We start from the raw sequence: 17,526 nt of genomic DNA on the forward strand, positions 1-17,526 counted from the left end.
ATCCCACACAGCAGCAGCCATCCACCATGTCGCCTCCCGACATAGCTTCAGCCCAGGTGGCAGCCAAAGAAGCTGCCTCCTGCTGCGATCATGGCCGCAGACCCATCCTCACCCACCACACGGCCCCAGCCATGTGAGCAGCCACACCACGCCCCTCCCAAGTCCAGGACGATGAGTACTGCTGTGCATCTCTGCAAAGGAGGGAGGGTGTCTGTGTGCGGGGAGGGGCCTTCAGAAATTTTTGTGCACAGACGTGCACCTTAGAGGGAACATTGGCATACTACTACTCGTTGGGGGTGGTTCTATTTTGCCAGCAGGACGGAGCTCTCCTGCCAACGAAGAACAGTTACATGGGAGATGTTACATCGATGAATCGGTGATACTTTTGGCCTGTGAGTTTACATACCTAGTACATACAACTCAAACTATGGCATGATTTTCTACCTTCCTCAAAGAGCACAGGGCAGATTTAAAAAAGAGTAGCACTACTAGTGTTTCAGACAGCAAATGCCAGAAGCACTTTCTGCATCTAAAGGCCTCAAGCAACAGTGCTTCTAAATCATATTAGAATTAGACGACTTACCGAGCATTGAACAGTCCACACGCCAGAGATATCCAGGGACAGCAGCTGCTGCCCAGGGCAGGCCGTGTTGGTGAGGTCTGTGCTGCTGGCCAGCAGCTACTCCCCAGAGTTAGGGTGCTTGCTCTCTCCCTCCCCCCACACCCGAGTGGTCATTCGTGCGTATAACTGTCCCTGCTCTCATTCCCCTCCCTTTCTGTTCAATAAGAAACAATCACTTACCACGCACATCCCATTGTCCTGGCACAACCAAACCCTGTCCTTGATTTTAGTCATGAAACGAGGAAGCTGCCTACCAAATGTGGTGGTCCTAGCTTTTACTATTTAGGAGGAGTTCTTGAATAAACAGACTCTCAGACAAATGCACAAACTCTCTAAAATATACAGTAAATTGGAAAAGGTAGAGAAGGCCAATAAAAGTGATTAAGGGCATGGAACAGCTCCCGTATGAGGAGAGATTAAAAAGGCTGACACTTTTCAGCCTGGAAGAGACACAGCTGAGGGGGGAGCGGGAAGGGGCTATCACAGAGACCTAAAAAATCATGAACGGTATAGAGAAAGTGAATAAGGAAGTGTTATTTACTCCTCCACATAAGGAGGAGAACTAGGGGATCACCCAATGAAATTAACAAGCAGCATGTTTTGATGGAAAAAAAAAAGTACTTTTTCCATATGCAAAGTCAATCTGTGGAATTCATCAGCTAGGGATCTTATAAAAGTCAAAACTAGGAGGGTGCGTTTACACTGCACCTGTAGCTCAATATAAGCTACGCAATTTGAACTATGGAAATTGTGTATCTTATTTCAAGTCAATTTCAAAATAGCTTATTTCAAAATTTGGTGCTGGCTACACAGCACTTCTTTCAAAATAAATCACTATTCTGAAATGTCCCTTACTCGCCACGGAATGAGGTTTACAGGGACATTGGAATAGCAAGCCTGTTATATTTCAAAATAACGGGCACACTCAAAAGACATGGAATAGTTATTTTGGGATAGGTATCTTGAAATAGCGCTGCAGCATAGAAGTAGCCTAATGGTGTTAAAGAAATTTGATAACTTCACGGAGAAAAAAATCCATCCATGGCTATTGGCCAAGATAGTTAGAGATTCATCTCTATGCTCTGGGTGTCCCTAGCCTCTGATTACCAGAAACTGGGAATGGATGACAGGGGATAGACTGCCTGTTTTGTTCATTACCCAGCATTGGCCCTTGTTGAAAGGCAGGACAGTAAACAAGATGGATATTTGGTCTGATCCAGTATGGCCCTCCTTTTATTAACTGAACACAAATTACTGCAATCATCATAAAAGTTCTTGGGAGATTAATAAATATTGGATAGGCACAAGGGAAAAAAAACCAGGCAAGGATGTGGAAGGATTCAAGAAAAACTGACAAAAAATAATGTCACAAGAATTAGTATCTCATATCAGACAAGCAGTACAGACTTCAAAAAAGATAATTCAGGCATTAGAAAATAGCAGGAATGATGGAAAGAACCATGACACCCATTTGAAGGTAAAAAAATAAATGAGGAATGGCACTTTTTAATATTGTCCATGTATTGATAGTGGGCAGATTTTTGAAATGTAGTCTGATAGAACTCCTGAGGAGCTCAAAAGATGCAGAAAAGGGTCTTGAAAAAACCCACCTGTAGTTTGCTTACTCATTTAAGAATATACAGGCAGTCCCCGGGTTACGTACAAGATAGGGACTGTAGGTTTGTTCTTAAGTTGAATCTGTATGTAAGTCGGAAATGGCGTCCTGATTCAGCCGCTGCTGAAACTGACCAGCGGCTGACTACAGGAAGCCCGAGGCAGAGTTGCTCTGCCCCGGGCTTCCTGGAATCAGCCGCTGATCAGTTTCAACAGGCTGAATCTGGACGCCAGTTCCAACTTACATACAGATTCAACTTAAGAACCCTAGGCGTACCCAAGTCAGCTGCTGCTGAAACTGATCAGCGGCTGATTCCAGGAAGCCCGGGGCAGAGCAACTCTGCCTCGGCTTCCTGTAGTCAGCGCTGGTCAGTTTCAGCAGCGGCTGAATCAGGACGCCTGGGGCAGAGCAGCTGGGGTGCTGCCAGGTTGGTCCAGTAGCGCCGAGTGGCACTGCGGGACCAACCGGCAGCGCCCCAGCTGCTCTACCACAGGCCGGAGAAAAGCCTGGTCTGCTTGGGGGGGGAGGGAGGCGCACTAGCTGCGCCCCCTCCTCCCCCCAGTAGACCAGGGAGACATGGGCGGCAGACCGAGACGCACCGCGGTCCAGCCGCCCGGGTCCTCCGCGGCTTTGCTCCGTGTCTCCCTGGTCTCCAGCAGACCAGGGAGACGCGGAGCAAAGCCGCGGAGCACGCGGGCAGCGGGACAGCCCAGACGCGCTGCGGCTGTCCCGCTGCCGGCGTCCTCCGAGGCTTTGCTCCCCATCTCCCTGGTCTGCTGTCCCGCGTGCTCCACGGCTTTGCTCCACGTCTCCCTGGTCTGCTGGAGACAGCAGACCAGGGAGACGGGGAGCAAAGACAGCCGCGGTGCGTCTGGGCTTTCCCGCTGCCCGCATGCTCCGCGGCTTTGCTCTGCGTCTCCCTAGTCTGCTGGGGGGGGGGGCTTCCCCCTCCGCAGCAGACCAGGGAGATGCGGAGAAGCTTTTCTCGCCCCGGAGGACACGGGCGGCGGGACCGGGGCGCATCTGGGCGTCCCGCCGCTCCCGTCTTCCGGGGCAAAAAAAACCCCGTTCGTAACTGCGGATCCGACATAAGTCGGATCCGCGTAACTCGGGGACTGCCTGTAATTGGTTATAAAAATCCCATTCAGTCCAGGAAGGATTAACAAGCTGCTGTGGGTTCAATCACCTCAGCTCACTTCACTGCAAGAGCTGTCAGGCTTGCAGGGAGCAGTTGAAAGAAGAGAACCAGCTCTGTTTGGGACTGACTGGGAAGGAGAACAGATTAGCAGTCACCATGTCACGGCCAAGAGCCATCTGAAGACTGTTGTCTGTAGGAGAAGGAGATGTGAAACAGACCATTAAGTCTGATCTGATACCAACGCTTGTTGGGGCCAGGGATGTAAACAACTAGTTGACTACCAGATAAGCTTTGGCTTATTGGATAGTTGAGTCTACTCAATTAGTTGCTCTGCCCCCCCATCGCTGCTCTTTATAAGCAGCAAGAGGGAGGAGGGGGAAACAGGAGCCAGTATTGGGGGCTTAAAAGTCAGTTCCCCCCAGCACTGTCTGGGCAGGGGAGGAAGAGGTGCCCCGTGCCTCTTACGACATTTAAAAGGCAGAGGCACAGTTGGGACAGCAAGCGCCCTACCTCCTGCCATCGACTACTCGATTAGCTGATTAATCAAAATTTAACATCCTTAGTTGGGACCATTAAGGCAAGCAACCAGTGACTGAAAGAAAGGGGATGAAACCTGAGCCAAGCAGGGCTGAAGATGCCTTTAGTTTTTGTTTATGTTGGACTGTGACTTGGGGAAGCAGTTAGTACAGAGACTTGGCCTAAGAAGCCGCCTGACAGATACATTCTTATCCACTACTCAAATGTATCCATTCCATGATGCTTATCACCAGAGTTATCAAATACCTTACAAACTAGAGTCACGTACTTTGTGTAAGCTGATCTCAATTAGCATGCCACAGGCTCCTCGCATTCCTCCCATTTACCCCCACTAGTTCCCTTTGTGCAACCTTCCCAATCCCTTCTATTTCAAGGACTCCAGGGCAAGTGGCTCTGTTTATAGCTCCCAAGATATCTTTTATTAGAGTAACTTCTGTAGGTGAGAGAGACCCGCTTTTGAGCTTACACAGAGCTTTTCTTCAGCTCACCTCCCATCCTACATGTTCCTAGAGCCAGATCCAGCCCAAGCCTGAAGGTCTATAGTTCACCTGAACAGCTAATTAAAGCTATTATTAGAAACACTGCTTGTGAAAGCAGAAGTGTGCCATTGTGTTGACTAAAAATATTTTGGGACATTACACTAACACAGATATCTGAAAAAAATTGTCAACTAATAATTTTAGAGGACATATTACTTTAGAGTAATATGAACTAAAGAAACTGAAAGCTCAAACACATAAGACTGATCAAAACTAACAGATTCACCCAGGCAAACCACCACCCAATTTGCAAATTTCACTATTTCCAATAATTTATTGGTAAATGCAATCACTGATATCCTGACACTCCTGAAAGAGTAAAAGAACTTGAAAAAGAAAAATGAAATTATTTCTGAAGGCACACAGAATAACAGTTCTTACCATACACAAGTCATTCAGTAAATAACTTGGCATGTGAGCCTTCTTCTAGTTGCAATCACTCTGCTGAAAATATGCCAATTTATCTCAAGATGTGATCATGGGATGCACTTTCTGTGAGAACTTTCAGAAGCCATGCCATGGTCTTATTGGGATTTAATGAATGATGAACTGAAAATGATTGCAACAAAACAGACAAGCCCACCACTGATTCTTTAAGAGAGTGGTGTGAAGTACACCTACAAAATCCTGATAAAAACAACTTAAGAACACAGCAAGGGAATTTGTTTCACCAAACAGGAAGAACTGCCAACAAAAGCATACAATTCAAGGATGGGAGAAAAATCACAGTGTATAGTTCAATGGAATCGGAACCCAGTTTGCAATAATTAACTTCATAGCATGCTTGAACTCTAAAGCAGGCATGCTCCATAAGACAGAAGAACCTCAGGGAAAAATGCAGCATGACATTTGACCACTTTAGTCTACAGTTCTTCCAAAGAAGAGTTAGATCAGGGCTGGCCAACCCACAGCTCACGAGCCACATACTGCTCCTCCCCCCTCTTAAATAGTGGCTCATGAAGCTGCCCCTGTGCCCCTAAAAACAGCCCCCAGTTCCCTGTGCTAAACGTCCGGCACGGCAAATGGCGCTGACAAGATGGCGCCAGCCGACGGGAGCCTGATGTGGCCAAAAAGCCACCCGGAGTTTTGTTTAAAGGGGCATTGTCTTTTTTTTTTTTTTGGCTCAGCCAAATGGAGCTGGGGCTTTCCTCTTTCCCCTCCGCCCCCCAACAACTTTTTTCCCTTAGCCCTTTGCGCTATATCCCCAACTATTGTGACTCTTTGCCTTTAATGGGCTGGCCACCCCTGTTAGATGTAATCCCTAGATTGCCATAAACTATTGAATTTTAATTAAAAGTTCTATTTAATAAATACTATTTGACAACATGCAGTTCTGTGAAAGGAGTTCCAGGGTAAAATGCAATATGAGCATCTAATTAACTTTCTGAACTATCAGCAGAAGTATAATGAAGAGAAACTGGGATAAATCAGGACATGCTGGAGACCATCGAAGAGACATTTTGAGAAGAGTTGTGAATACTGATATTAGCAGCTATTTATAGATGGTCTAGTTTGAGAAGCTTTGAGGGAAAAAGCAGAAATGTATAATGCCAATATTTTATATTGTGCAACTAAGCAAAACAGTTTAATTTACAAGGCAATACTTCATGCTTTGAGATTATTTAAATCCCAGTTTTTGTAATGGATTACAGAAAAGAGGAGTGAAATAATTATAAACTCTAATTAATACTTTTGGAAGAGAATGCTGTTTCACTTTAAATTTTCTGACTCCAAGGACCATTTTTTTAAAATGACTGCAGATTATTTTGGAGAGACAGCAATTGAGTGTTCAATCACTTCGGGGTAACAACAGAAAGTTATGATAATTGGGAGAAAGATTAATGTTAATTGTTTATAACTTCAATCATCCTTCCTGAAATGATCAGCAGTGGTTAAATATAATCCAGTGATTTATGATAACAGGCTGTTAAATCCCAGTTTGGGATAGAGAATTCTTATGTACAAACTGTAATAAGCCTGTAACAAATGCTTCCCATTAGCTTAACAGAAGAATGGCACTTGCAAATAATTTTGTTGAATAATAATTACATGTTTAAAAACTGGATACTAAAATATTGTTAAGAAATGATATATCTATTCATGGTAACAGGTGTTACACATTATCATTTTTACTGAAATAAACAAAAGCTTCTTTTCTGATCAAGGATATTCTCCAGTTCAGGATAGAAAGTCAGATGAAGCTGGCTATCTCTATCTAGTGGCTGGTGACAATCCAAACATTATAAGCTTCCTGATAACTAACTTCTAGTAACTTTGTTAAGTGCAGGGACTTAGACTTCATGTGCACATGTCCAATAACTAATATATTGCAGAGTCTAATCAGACAATAAATAATGTATTCTATAAAATTACCAGATGCTCAATTTAGGGACCAGTTTTATAAACTATAAGCAACTACTGTACTTGTACTAAATTAAGCCAAGAGCAGACTTTGCAATTGTTTCACTGAGGAACAGTTTGTATACTTACCACTATTATTTATTAAAAACCTTGTCAAACCCTCACTGGAACAGCAAAATTCAGATTGCTTTAAAAGAGCTAGCTGTTTCTTCTAATGAAGACTTTTTTGTCCAACGAAGTAACACTATAATTCCCACAAATGGGTAGGAAGAGATCTATTGTTCTAACATTTTCTTTGGTAATTTCACTAATTTGGAAAAAAAATATAGCTTTTCACTTCTTGGAGACATTTTGTGTGGTTTACTGACTGCCTTTCATGGAAACACAAGAGTTTTTTCAAGCAACAATTTTACAGCAAGCCAAGAACTACAACATCAAACAATATTAGAGTGCCCTCTGCTGCTAAATATATCAGTTTGAATTCAACTTTTCAATAGTGATATTTGGTTATACTGAAATAATTTTTGAAACCCGAAAATTAACAAAGACGTACTGCTAATATTAGGAAATACTTTCAATGTGTGGAAATGGTGTGTGGGACCTCGTTTTAAATTTGTAGATTTATGGGTTTGAAATATGTATGTTTTACTGGTTGATCCTGTCTTTGAATGCTTGTTGGGGTAGGGATAGCTCAGTGGTTTGAGCATTGGCCTGCTGAACCCATTTAGGGATCTGGGGCAAATCTGTCAGGGATGGTACTTGGTCCTGCCATGAGGGCAGGGGACTGGACCCAATGACCTCTCAAGGTCTCTTCCAGGTCTATGAGATAGGTATAAGAACTAAGCAAACAGTTGTATTTCAAATTTAAAGAGGAACTTGCCCACTTTATGAAAAGTAGTTTATAGTTTTAAAATTAAATATCTGAATTTGGCAGAGCAGCTTAGGTAGATTTCTTCACCTTGTGGCCTTGATTCTGCAAAGAATTTCAGAAATTAACTACATACACTCTGAGCAGTTCCCTGAAACTAGTCATAAGGCATGAAGTGAAGCAGGTGCTTAAGTACATTATTTGCAGACTCAGTACCTGTATGAATAACACAAGAATGCTGAAATAACATTTCACAACAAAGATTAATCAATTGCCCCCCCCCCCAAAATTAATCACGAGATGACACTTTGTAGGTCCACACACTTCTGAACACACTGATTATTGTCTTTGTATAGAAAAGTTATTGTTTGTGCTAGGGATGTAAGCAACTAATCGACTAGTTTACTATCTGATAAGCAAAAGCTTATTGGATAGTCGATACACTAGTCAACTAGTCTCTTTGTCCCCCTTTGCTGCTTCTATCAGAAAGAAGCAGTGGAGGGGAAAGGTGGAGGTGCTGGGGAGAGCTGGCTTAAAAGCCGGTTCCCCTCAGCTCCAGCTCCATGGGAGGGGGCAGGAGTGTGACAGCAGTGTTCCACCTTTAAAATGTAGAAGAGTCCCTGCTGTGGCTCTTGTACATTTCAAAGCAGATGCACAGCATGAAGCCTGGGGCCAGCAGGGGACTCTCATTCCCCTGCTGGCCCAGGGATCCACACAGCATTTCAGTCTTTCAGGACTATCCCATATGCCTCATCAACACACATACCTTTACTCTGACAACCACACAGTTGAAATTTATAAGCACTTCACCTCCCTTTGTAACTCTCACTCACAGAATTCCTCTTAACACTATTAAAGAACTGAAAGATGGCAAGGAAGATTGCTCACATCACCTTTCATCTGCTCCCCTGAAGCTTGCGGTAGACAACAGGAATTAGCTGGATATACTCCAGGAGCAGGCAGTATGTTAGGTGTACCTACATTAAATGGTGGAGGCAGTTCTCAGACTTGCACAGTATATGTGTTTTCATGATATATATGGGTGGAGTACCTTAAGGTGATGGAACTATGATTACATGAGGAAATCTGTTTCACTCCCTTCAATGTGTTAGCACAGAGAAGAGCTGCATGTATATGTTCTAGGGATATAAGAGTGTAGCCATTTAAATGGGTAACTAATAAGCTCATGCTTAGCAATTACCCAAATGGCTACACACAGGTCCCAGTCCAGCTCTCTGTGTATGATACAGATGCAGCAGCATGGGGAAACAAGCAGGAGCCGGGACACACAGGGAGCCAACTTATCAGAGGCAGCAGCACGGGGCATTCGCTGGCTCCCCAGAAGCAGGGTGATAGGTAGGAACTGGTACATGCCCCACATGTAATCGCTGAAATTTTCAGCGGTTAGACAGTTAATTACACACATTTTAACATCCCTAATACATTCAGGATTCATAATGCATAGGGAGGAGAGGGATAACTAGAAAAAAGCATTGTCAGTAGTAAGCTGCAATATGACAGATGTCTACTGCATAGTGAAAGCAGTATTTAGCCCTGAGGTGTGTTTGTGAAATCTGTGGATTACTCTGAAGTGTGTGACAGAGCTGTGACTATGATAGGAGATCACTGTTTTGCACCTTCTCATGTGTGTGATGAAAGGAAAGATGGGCATTTGTCTCTTCGGGATGCAGTAGACAATTTCCATGCAAATTGTGTAGGTTAGGTCAGGTCAGTAGCAGTGCACAGGGCTTTTATTACATAGGATATTGTCAGCAGTGAAGTGGAGCATAAGTAGTTTTTAATGCTTTAATGATGGTTAAGTGTAGAATAATAGCGTGTCTACATTTGAGCTAGGTGGTGTGATTCCCATCTCACATAGCTCTGCTCAATCTAGTGTGCTAAAAATAGTCAAGTAGCCATGATAGTACAGGCAGTGGCTTGGATTAGCTGTGTGAGTACAAACCCATCTGGACCCTCGGGGTACATTCTTAGATACTATCCCAAGCCACCATCCATGCTACCCTGACTACACTGTTTTGTTTTGTTTTGCACTGCACCTTCCTGGTCAAATGTAGACATATCCTCAGGGAAAAGCATTTGTAAAAGACCTTGTAGTAGTTCTTAAACGGTACATGTGTAGTATTCGTTCTGTGGAATATGTTAGGTGTGTGAATCTATACCAGTTAACCAATTAAATGGGATTTTACATCCCTAATCCTGAGAACATCAGAAAAGCCATATTTCCTGCATCTCTACTATCCTATCTTCTTTTACGTATGCCTATTTTACCAAAAGCATGAATGCAACCGCCATTCTGAATTCAGAATTTAAAAGTACTAAACTTTCTCTACCAATATGGGTTTGGTTGAATAAGAGGTTTAAATGTCTTATTCACTGTCTACAGAAAGGCCTTTTGAGTAATTTTTATTAACATTGTTTTGCATAAATAATCAGTTTAAATTCTACTCTTTATTTTGATTATTTTTTCCTGTATATGTTTCAATCAATACATTTCTAACCTTTGGTCCGAGTTGTATAGTGTTTGCTCTGGTATTAAGCAGCCTGAGATCTCTGCATATCAAACCCCACATTTCACTTAACACCGTGTAATGTTGGACAGGGAATAGATTATGCCGATTTAATTAATACAATAGGCACTTCTTGAAGAGAACTGAGGAAAGATTGTGTGGGCAACTTTTCTCCGCCTTTCTGTCCTTTAATAGTGTTTGATGGAATCTTGGGGGTGAGAGTAAAGGGGTTGTAAAAGGAGGTGAAGAGCTTGTTCATTTCAGGAAGTATGGGGACAGAATAGTAAAGATGTGTGTTTTGATGAGATGTACTTGAGCACTGCTGAAAGAGAACAAAGTCAAGGTTGCATGGGAAACTTTAGCTCTGCAGTTCCTGCTTTTCAGAATTGTGAGTTTTACTCAACTCAACCTTCTGCAAGGCAATGCCGTATCACCAAGCAACTGTAACTCTTTATTAATGCAGCTTTTTGCCAATGAATCTAAAAGTTTAACAGGAAAATATCTGCTGCTGACCAGAGTGAGTAGTCAGTTAGGCAGTTGTAAAAATGTTCTGCAGTTAATATACCGAGCCAGCTTTTTTGCCCAAACACACCCACACACACCATTTACTTCAACACACCTCCAAAGCCACACTCATGATCCCTCCTACAACCTGGCCCCTTCTCACTACTGTACCCAAGTTTCCACATCAAAAAGAGAACACACCCCTCTAAAGTCTTCACTCCCTAGCATATAAAAGTTTCTGTTGTTATACTTTCATCTCCCTCCCCCACCAAATACACAACCAGATTTCATGAAGTGCCTGGAATAAATAACTACAACACAACAACACAGTGTTCCTGGTCAGGTTTCACAATAGTTGATGGGTCAGGTATGTGCCAAGGCCTGTTACAGAAGGTACAGGCAGGTTTTCTGTTCCAAAATACTGACAGTTTTATGTTTGAGAGAAAGACTGTCTAACCGCTATCCAATAGGGATGTATTAATCTCAGAGAAACATTGAAGCCTCAGAGAATGCAATGTTTATGCCACACTTTTCTAGTCAGCAGTGAACTACCCACTTTCTAATTCAATAGTCCTCAAACATTTATTATCAGGTTTACTAGAGTGTTGTGGGTACACTGGCAGAGATAAAGGTTACAGGGGGATTGGAGTACAGGTGGCTGGGTTTCACTAGCAGAACTGGGGACTGCAAGGGTCGGGGTGCACTAGCATAGATGGGGCACGGGGCGATAGCAGAACTGGAGAGTGCAAGGGGGTTGAGTTGCACTGACAGAGATGGGGAGTGTAGGCAGACTGGGATGCAGGAGGACTGGGGTGCACTGGCAGAGCTGGTAGTGTAGGAGGTAGAGTGCAGTGTCAGATGTGGGGTATAAGAGGACAGGTCTAGAAAGATTGGGATGTACTGGTAGAGCAGGCTATGTCCCCAGCCTCTTTCACATTCCCTACCATTCTTTCCAATGTAGTCCCCTCCTTATAACCCTACTCCCTTTGCTGCAACCCCCAAAACGTCTCCTTTTCTCTTCATTCCTCCCTGGCAAATACCCCTCCACTGCTAAAAAGGATTCACATGTCTAATCTGCCCCCATATTTTGATTATATTGCCCCCAAAATGAAGCTGCACCCCCTTGCTGCAATTAGTGAGTAATCTCCAGACACTCAGTCAAAGAATCTTTTTGGGCTTGTTTAGTTAGAAAAGAGAAGACTGAGAGGGGACATGATAGCTGTTTTCAAGTATCTAAAAAGGTGTTACAAAGAAGAGGAAGAAAAATTGTTCTCTTTGAGCTCTGATGATAGGACAAGAAGCAATGGGCTTAAATTGCAGCAAGGGAGATTTAGGTTGAACATTAGGAAAAACTTCCTGTCAGGGTGGTTAAACACTGGAATAAGTTACCTAGGGAGGTTGTGTAATCTCCATCACTGGAAATATTTAAGAGCAGGTCAGATAAATATCTACCAAGGATGATCTAGACCAGCGGTTCCCAACCGTCAGTCCACAGACCAGTGGCGGGCCGCAAACCCCTGCCTGCTGGGCTATGGCATTTTGCCAGTCCACGCCCTCAGCTGCTAATAGCCCTGCCTGCTAGGGAGTTCCAGTCCCAATAAGGTGCATGCCTGCATGCATACTAAAAATTCTCCTCTCGCCTTCCCACAGTAAGTTGTGCTGTGGACTGCTCTGGTGTTCACCGACTGGAATCGGGCTGAGGTGAGGCTGTCTCTAACCTGGCAGCCTCACCACGGCCCTAGTTCCAGCTCTGGCGGCAGCAATATGCCTGGCTGGCAGGGCTGCATGGTGAGCAGCTGCCTGAATCCTGTGTGTTTCGGGCAGTGTGTTCGGGAACAGCAAGTAGAGCCTTCGTGGCCATGAGCGTCCCAGCCTTCATTGGTATTACAGACAATCAGGCTAGAGGCCCCGGAGAGCTGCACTCGGTGTCTGCGATTTCTGTCCTCCTCCGACAGGGCCCAGCTGCCCCACGGGGTCTCCCCTGACAGTTTCAGCATGCATCACATGTCTGATCACTTCCCAACATCCCAGGGCACAGCAGCCAGCAGCGTCAGCCGGAGTTGTGCAGAGGGAGCCGGGCTCCCTCACTAAAACAATGGATGTCAGGGGGGCTCGTACCACCCAGCTGTCAAGTGGGTGCTGCGAGCTTGAGACACACACAGGCTGAGTGACACTGCGCCACAAGGCCCAATTGTTAACAGCCTCGGGAGAAACTCTCGAGCCACTAGAAACATGTGCCTGCCCCTGTTGCTTGTGCCACAGACACTGCCAATCCCATGCATGTGTCGGTGGCTGGGCTCTTGCCACGCCTGGCAGGGAGGGGGTCTCTTCCCAGCCATGGAAGAGTGCTTTGCTGATCAGTGGGAAGGCCATGTGAAGCTCAGCACAGCAGCCTTAGAGCAGCAGTGACCAGGGCATCAGTGCTCATCTGGCAGCTGGGAAGCAGCTCAGGGCTAGGTGAAGGGTGCAGGGCAGGCACTGAGGGTTCCGGGGGCACAGCTAGTGCTGGGGGGCTCTGGGGCCAGGGCTAGTAGTGGGGAGGCTATGTGGGCAGAGTTGGCACTGGGGGGCTCTGGGGTTGGGGCTAATACCAGGGACTTGGGGGAGGCTCAGGGGGATTGGGTGCAATGGGAAACAGAAGGCTGGCACTGGGGGGGATCTGGTAGTGGGGGTCTGGCACTGGGGGGCTCTGAGGGTGGAGGCTGGCACTGGCAGGGTTGGGTGCAGGTGACTCTGGGGTCAGTGGCTGGCAGGGAGAGGTAGTGGAGGGGTTAGGGGCTCTAGGGATTAGGTCTGGCACTGGGAGACTCTGGAAGCCAGGGCTTTTGGCAGACCAGTAACATTATCTGCCTATTTATTATTTGTATAATGAATATGCAAATGTTGCCGGTCCACCAAAAGTTCGTGCATAGGTTTGCCAGTTCCTGATATCAAAAAGGCTGGGAATCACTGATCTAGATGGTGCTCGGTCCTGCCGCGAAGGCAGGGAACTGGACTTGATGACCTCTCAAGGTCCCTTCCAGTTCTATTATTCTATGACTTTGTCTTAGACCTTGTGTACATTAGGAATTTACATTGGTGTAGCTACATCCCTCAGAGGTGTGAAATATCCACACCCCTTAGAGACTGAGCTATGCTGACCTAGCCCCAGTGTAGACATTGTTAGGTCAATGGAAAAATTCTTCCACTGATCTAGCTACCACCTCTCAGGGAGTTGCTGGAGTGCCACTGTAGCATTTTAAATGTAAATAGACCCTAGGATGGAAGCTTGGGAATAATTTATGCTTAGATATGTTAATTGAAGAGTTTGTTCATAGGTATTAAGATGTCTATAATTAATTTGGTCATTAATACCTCTCACTTTAATAGTACAAAGCAGCAGAAGGAACCAGGTTTTGGACCACTCCATGCTGCCACATGCCACAACAAATTTCAAAACAATCTGAGGAAATGTTAGGATTTTACAAAACTTAAAAGAGTAGAATTTAAAGCACATAAAACAGCAGGAATGAAAATTCTCTACCAGTTTTTCTATAGTGATGCATGGATTATGTAGGAAAATCTACATTTTTTAAAGTACTGTTCTTAATTTGGTTCCCCAAAGATTTAGTGAGTGCAATATACTATCCTTGGTAAAAATTGACATTTTTTACCTACATCACATCAGTAGTTTGAGCTCTAGCTCGGAGCAGAAGAAGCCCATTGTAATAGGGATGTTAGATCTCGCATAATTGAATAGCTGTGCAACTGCATAAAATATTATCAGTTACACAGCTATCTGACAGTCCCCAAGGGCGGAGTCGGCAGCTAGTGCACTCCAACCCCACTCCTGGGGAGCCCCCTGCTACCCCACATTGCAGCCACTCTACCAGGGGAACCAGAGCAGGGTGGCAGGCGGGAGCTGGTACATGAAGGAAGCCAGTTTAAAAACTAGCTGCCCTCGCAGACCATCTGCCTATTCTCCCGTGCTACTGCCTCTGTATCTCATGGAGCAGCCTCTGTCCATGGGGAGCTAGGACCCCCACAGACAGCAGCTGCTGCTGCGAAGCAGCCTCTGCTCATGGTAGGCCCAGGCCTACTGCGAACAGAGGCGGCTCCATGGGATGTAGAGCAGCTTTTTTCCACAGGGAGCTTAGACCCCTTGCGGACACGGACTGCTTTGCAGCAGTGTCTCCGGCCCCATCTCCCCCCGATCTGCTGCCGCTAGCCTGATCGGGGTGGGAAGGCGCAACACCTCAGAGCTGGTGCTGCCTTTCTTTCAGAAGGAGAAGCACAGGGGGTAGGCAGGGCAGGCAGATTCAGTGCTTCTGGGAAGCCTGCTTAAAGCCAGAGGCAGCAGGGGGGGAGGGAGTGCATGTAGTCAATAGGATTAAATTGATAAGACTAGGCTTATTGGTTAATTGTTTACTCTATACGCTAACATATCTGCATTGTAATGGGGTTGGCATCCACCTCTTGCGAGTGATCCCATCTGGTTGGGTGCTTCTGCATTCTTTAGTTCTGGTGACCCCTTTCAGTAGTTCTCAGGCAGCTTTTCCAGTGACTCAGTGCTCCAGCCAAGTCACACATTGTCTGCAGGTTAACCAGAACAGACCCCTTCCAGGGTATACAGACCACTGGGCCTATCGTAGTATCCCTCTGGTGTTGTCGCTCTAGGTGTCCCTAAGCTTTAGTTTTTAAGTAGTCTAGCCCAGATATAAGGATGTATCCTCATGGCTTCCTCACTGGTGACATCGTCCTGTGGCCCTCCCCAGGCTCAGGCCCTGCAGCCAGGCAAGAACTCCATCAGAGTTCCCCGCTAGCAAGCTGTCTTTGGCTCAATCCTACCAGCTAGCCAGGAGCATCTCACTCCCTCAATCTCTGCCCATGCTGAGGTGTCCATGGCCCTGCTGCTCTTCCAGGCAACCAGGTCCAGAGTCCTTTCTTCTCCATCTCCATGCAGCAACTAATTACTGCTCTGTCCTGCTTTCTCCTGTTATGGGGTCCTCCTGGGCTCTGATTGGCTGCTTGCCCTTCAGCCACTCTAGCCTGCTTGGAGGACTTCTCTACTGCTCCCTTCCTGGGATAGGTGTGGCAGAGCCCTGAGGCCTCCAGCAGGTACCCTATCACACCCACCCAGAAACTTTTTTTTTTTTTTTTTTTTTTTAAATAGGGTTACTGGAGGGGGAAGGTTATGCCTTTGGAACTCCTGGCTCAACTTACTCCAGATTTGGCTCTAACCTAATGTAACATTATTCTGAGATGCAACATATTTCAAAGAAATTCAGCTAATCATGTCAGTTTTAGAGGATTTAGAAAGCTCCACCTTTTAAACAGATGTACTGATGCAACCATTTCCTACAGTGACATTTCTGAACACTAAAACAATAGAATGTTGGGTCAGATCAGATTTAAAATACAAGGTGGTTTATATTCTATTGAAATTTACCTCCTAGTTCCAAGATAACCAACTCCATCTAAATACCAGAAAAAACACACACCCTCTCGGTAAATTCTCAAAAGATAGCGTCTCTTCACTCTGTTTTGGTTAATATACTAGAAATCAAAGATTGTAATTATGCTCACAGCTGTCTGATATTTTAGCTTCCTAAATGAAGGAGGTTTTGGGGGAAAGAAGTGTAGAGATGGGTAAATGGTGTGCTGTACTGCATTTACAAAGCTCTTCAAGAGGGCTATATATTTTGTCATGAAAGGCTATGTAAGTGTTCATTAAGTTATTTTCTCTCTCTTTGTAATTGTTTGCTTTTAGTTTGGCCAAATTTTAAAACTGTGATTCCTCTAAATTTCTTTGTCAACTAGAATTAACATTTACTGAATTCATATTTTAACAAAAGACATCTGAAATTAATTTACATTTACACAGAAGTCAGGGAAGTTATGCAAGAACGAAACTAGGCATTTACGCCATAATATTAGTAAAACTAAATGATGATTTTTAAAAAATCAAGACAGTATTTTATCCATGAGAAAAAACAGGAAAATCAATTTCAAGCTTACCAAATGCACAATGTAGAATCTGGAACAAAAAGAAAATTCTAATCAATAACAGAGATACTTCAAATTTAATCATTTGTAAAACAATTTAAACAGAACAGTATCCTCTAACAAAGGGGTTCCCAACCTTTTATTTTCTGAACCACCCTTCCCCACAACATGCGATAAAAACTCCACCTGTGCTACAATAACGGTTTTCTTTCAAGGCTGGTGGTAGGGGGTAAACAGGAGAGCAATTAGCCAGGGCCCCACAGGTCTTGCAAAGCTAAGTTACTTAGGATTCAGTTTCAGCCCCGCACAGCAGGGCTCAGGGCCCTTGGCTGCGGTTTTGAATGATGGGGTTTTGACTTTCTGTCATAGGTCCTATGAGTTTAATGCCAATCATGTTTCACAACCCCTCTGAAACCTGTTCACAACCCTCCAGGGGGCCCCAAACTCCTGGCTGAGAACCACTGCATTAACACTACTATAATTGGGAATCTTTCCAAGTTATCACTACTTGCTGCACTTTTCAAGTGTCAACATCTAAGTTTCCAGAAATGTACTATGCTTAATATTTCAGTTTTGACACTGTCTATATTTGTAGATTAGAGGAAGTTTTGTTATTTTATCATCAACACATCTGTAAAATGTGGATAAAATCTCTATCACAGAGGCAGGAGACTTATGTAATGAATATTTGTAAAGTGCACTGAAAATAAACATTGCTAATTATTAGATGATCATTCAAAATGAAGTGACATTTAACAACAGCTTGTCACTTGTCACCTGTTTAGTTAAAAAACAACAGTGGTCCTGTAGCACCTTAGAGACTAACAAA

General features: G+C 44.6%; 1 protein-coding gene across 2 annotated transcripts in view; it reads right to left on the minus strand.

The window, feature by feature from the left end:
* The window catches only part of HACD2 (3-hydroxyacyl-CoA dehydratase 2), a 42,450-nt gene that overhangs the window by 18,242 nt on the left and 6,682 nt on the right, over positions 1 to 17,526 (minus strand). For both annotated transcript variants that reach the window (XM_075933131.2, XM_025178756.3), the window contains exon 3: positions 16,710 to 16,728. In XM_075933131.2, coding sequence (XP_075789246.1) covers positions 16,710 to 16,728 — 19 coding nt within the window. The remainder of the gene's footprint in view (positions 1 to 16,709; positions 16,729 to 17,526) is intronic.

This window comes from Pelodiscus sinensis, chromosome 7 (assembly GCF_052426305.1).
Source record: "Pelodiscus sinensis isolate ZL-2025 chromosome 7, ASM5242630v1, whole genome shotgun sequence".
Classification (NCBI taxonomy): domain Eukaryota; kingdom Metazoa; phylum Chordata; order Testudines; family Trionychidae; genus Pelodiscus; species Pelodiscus sinensis.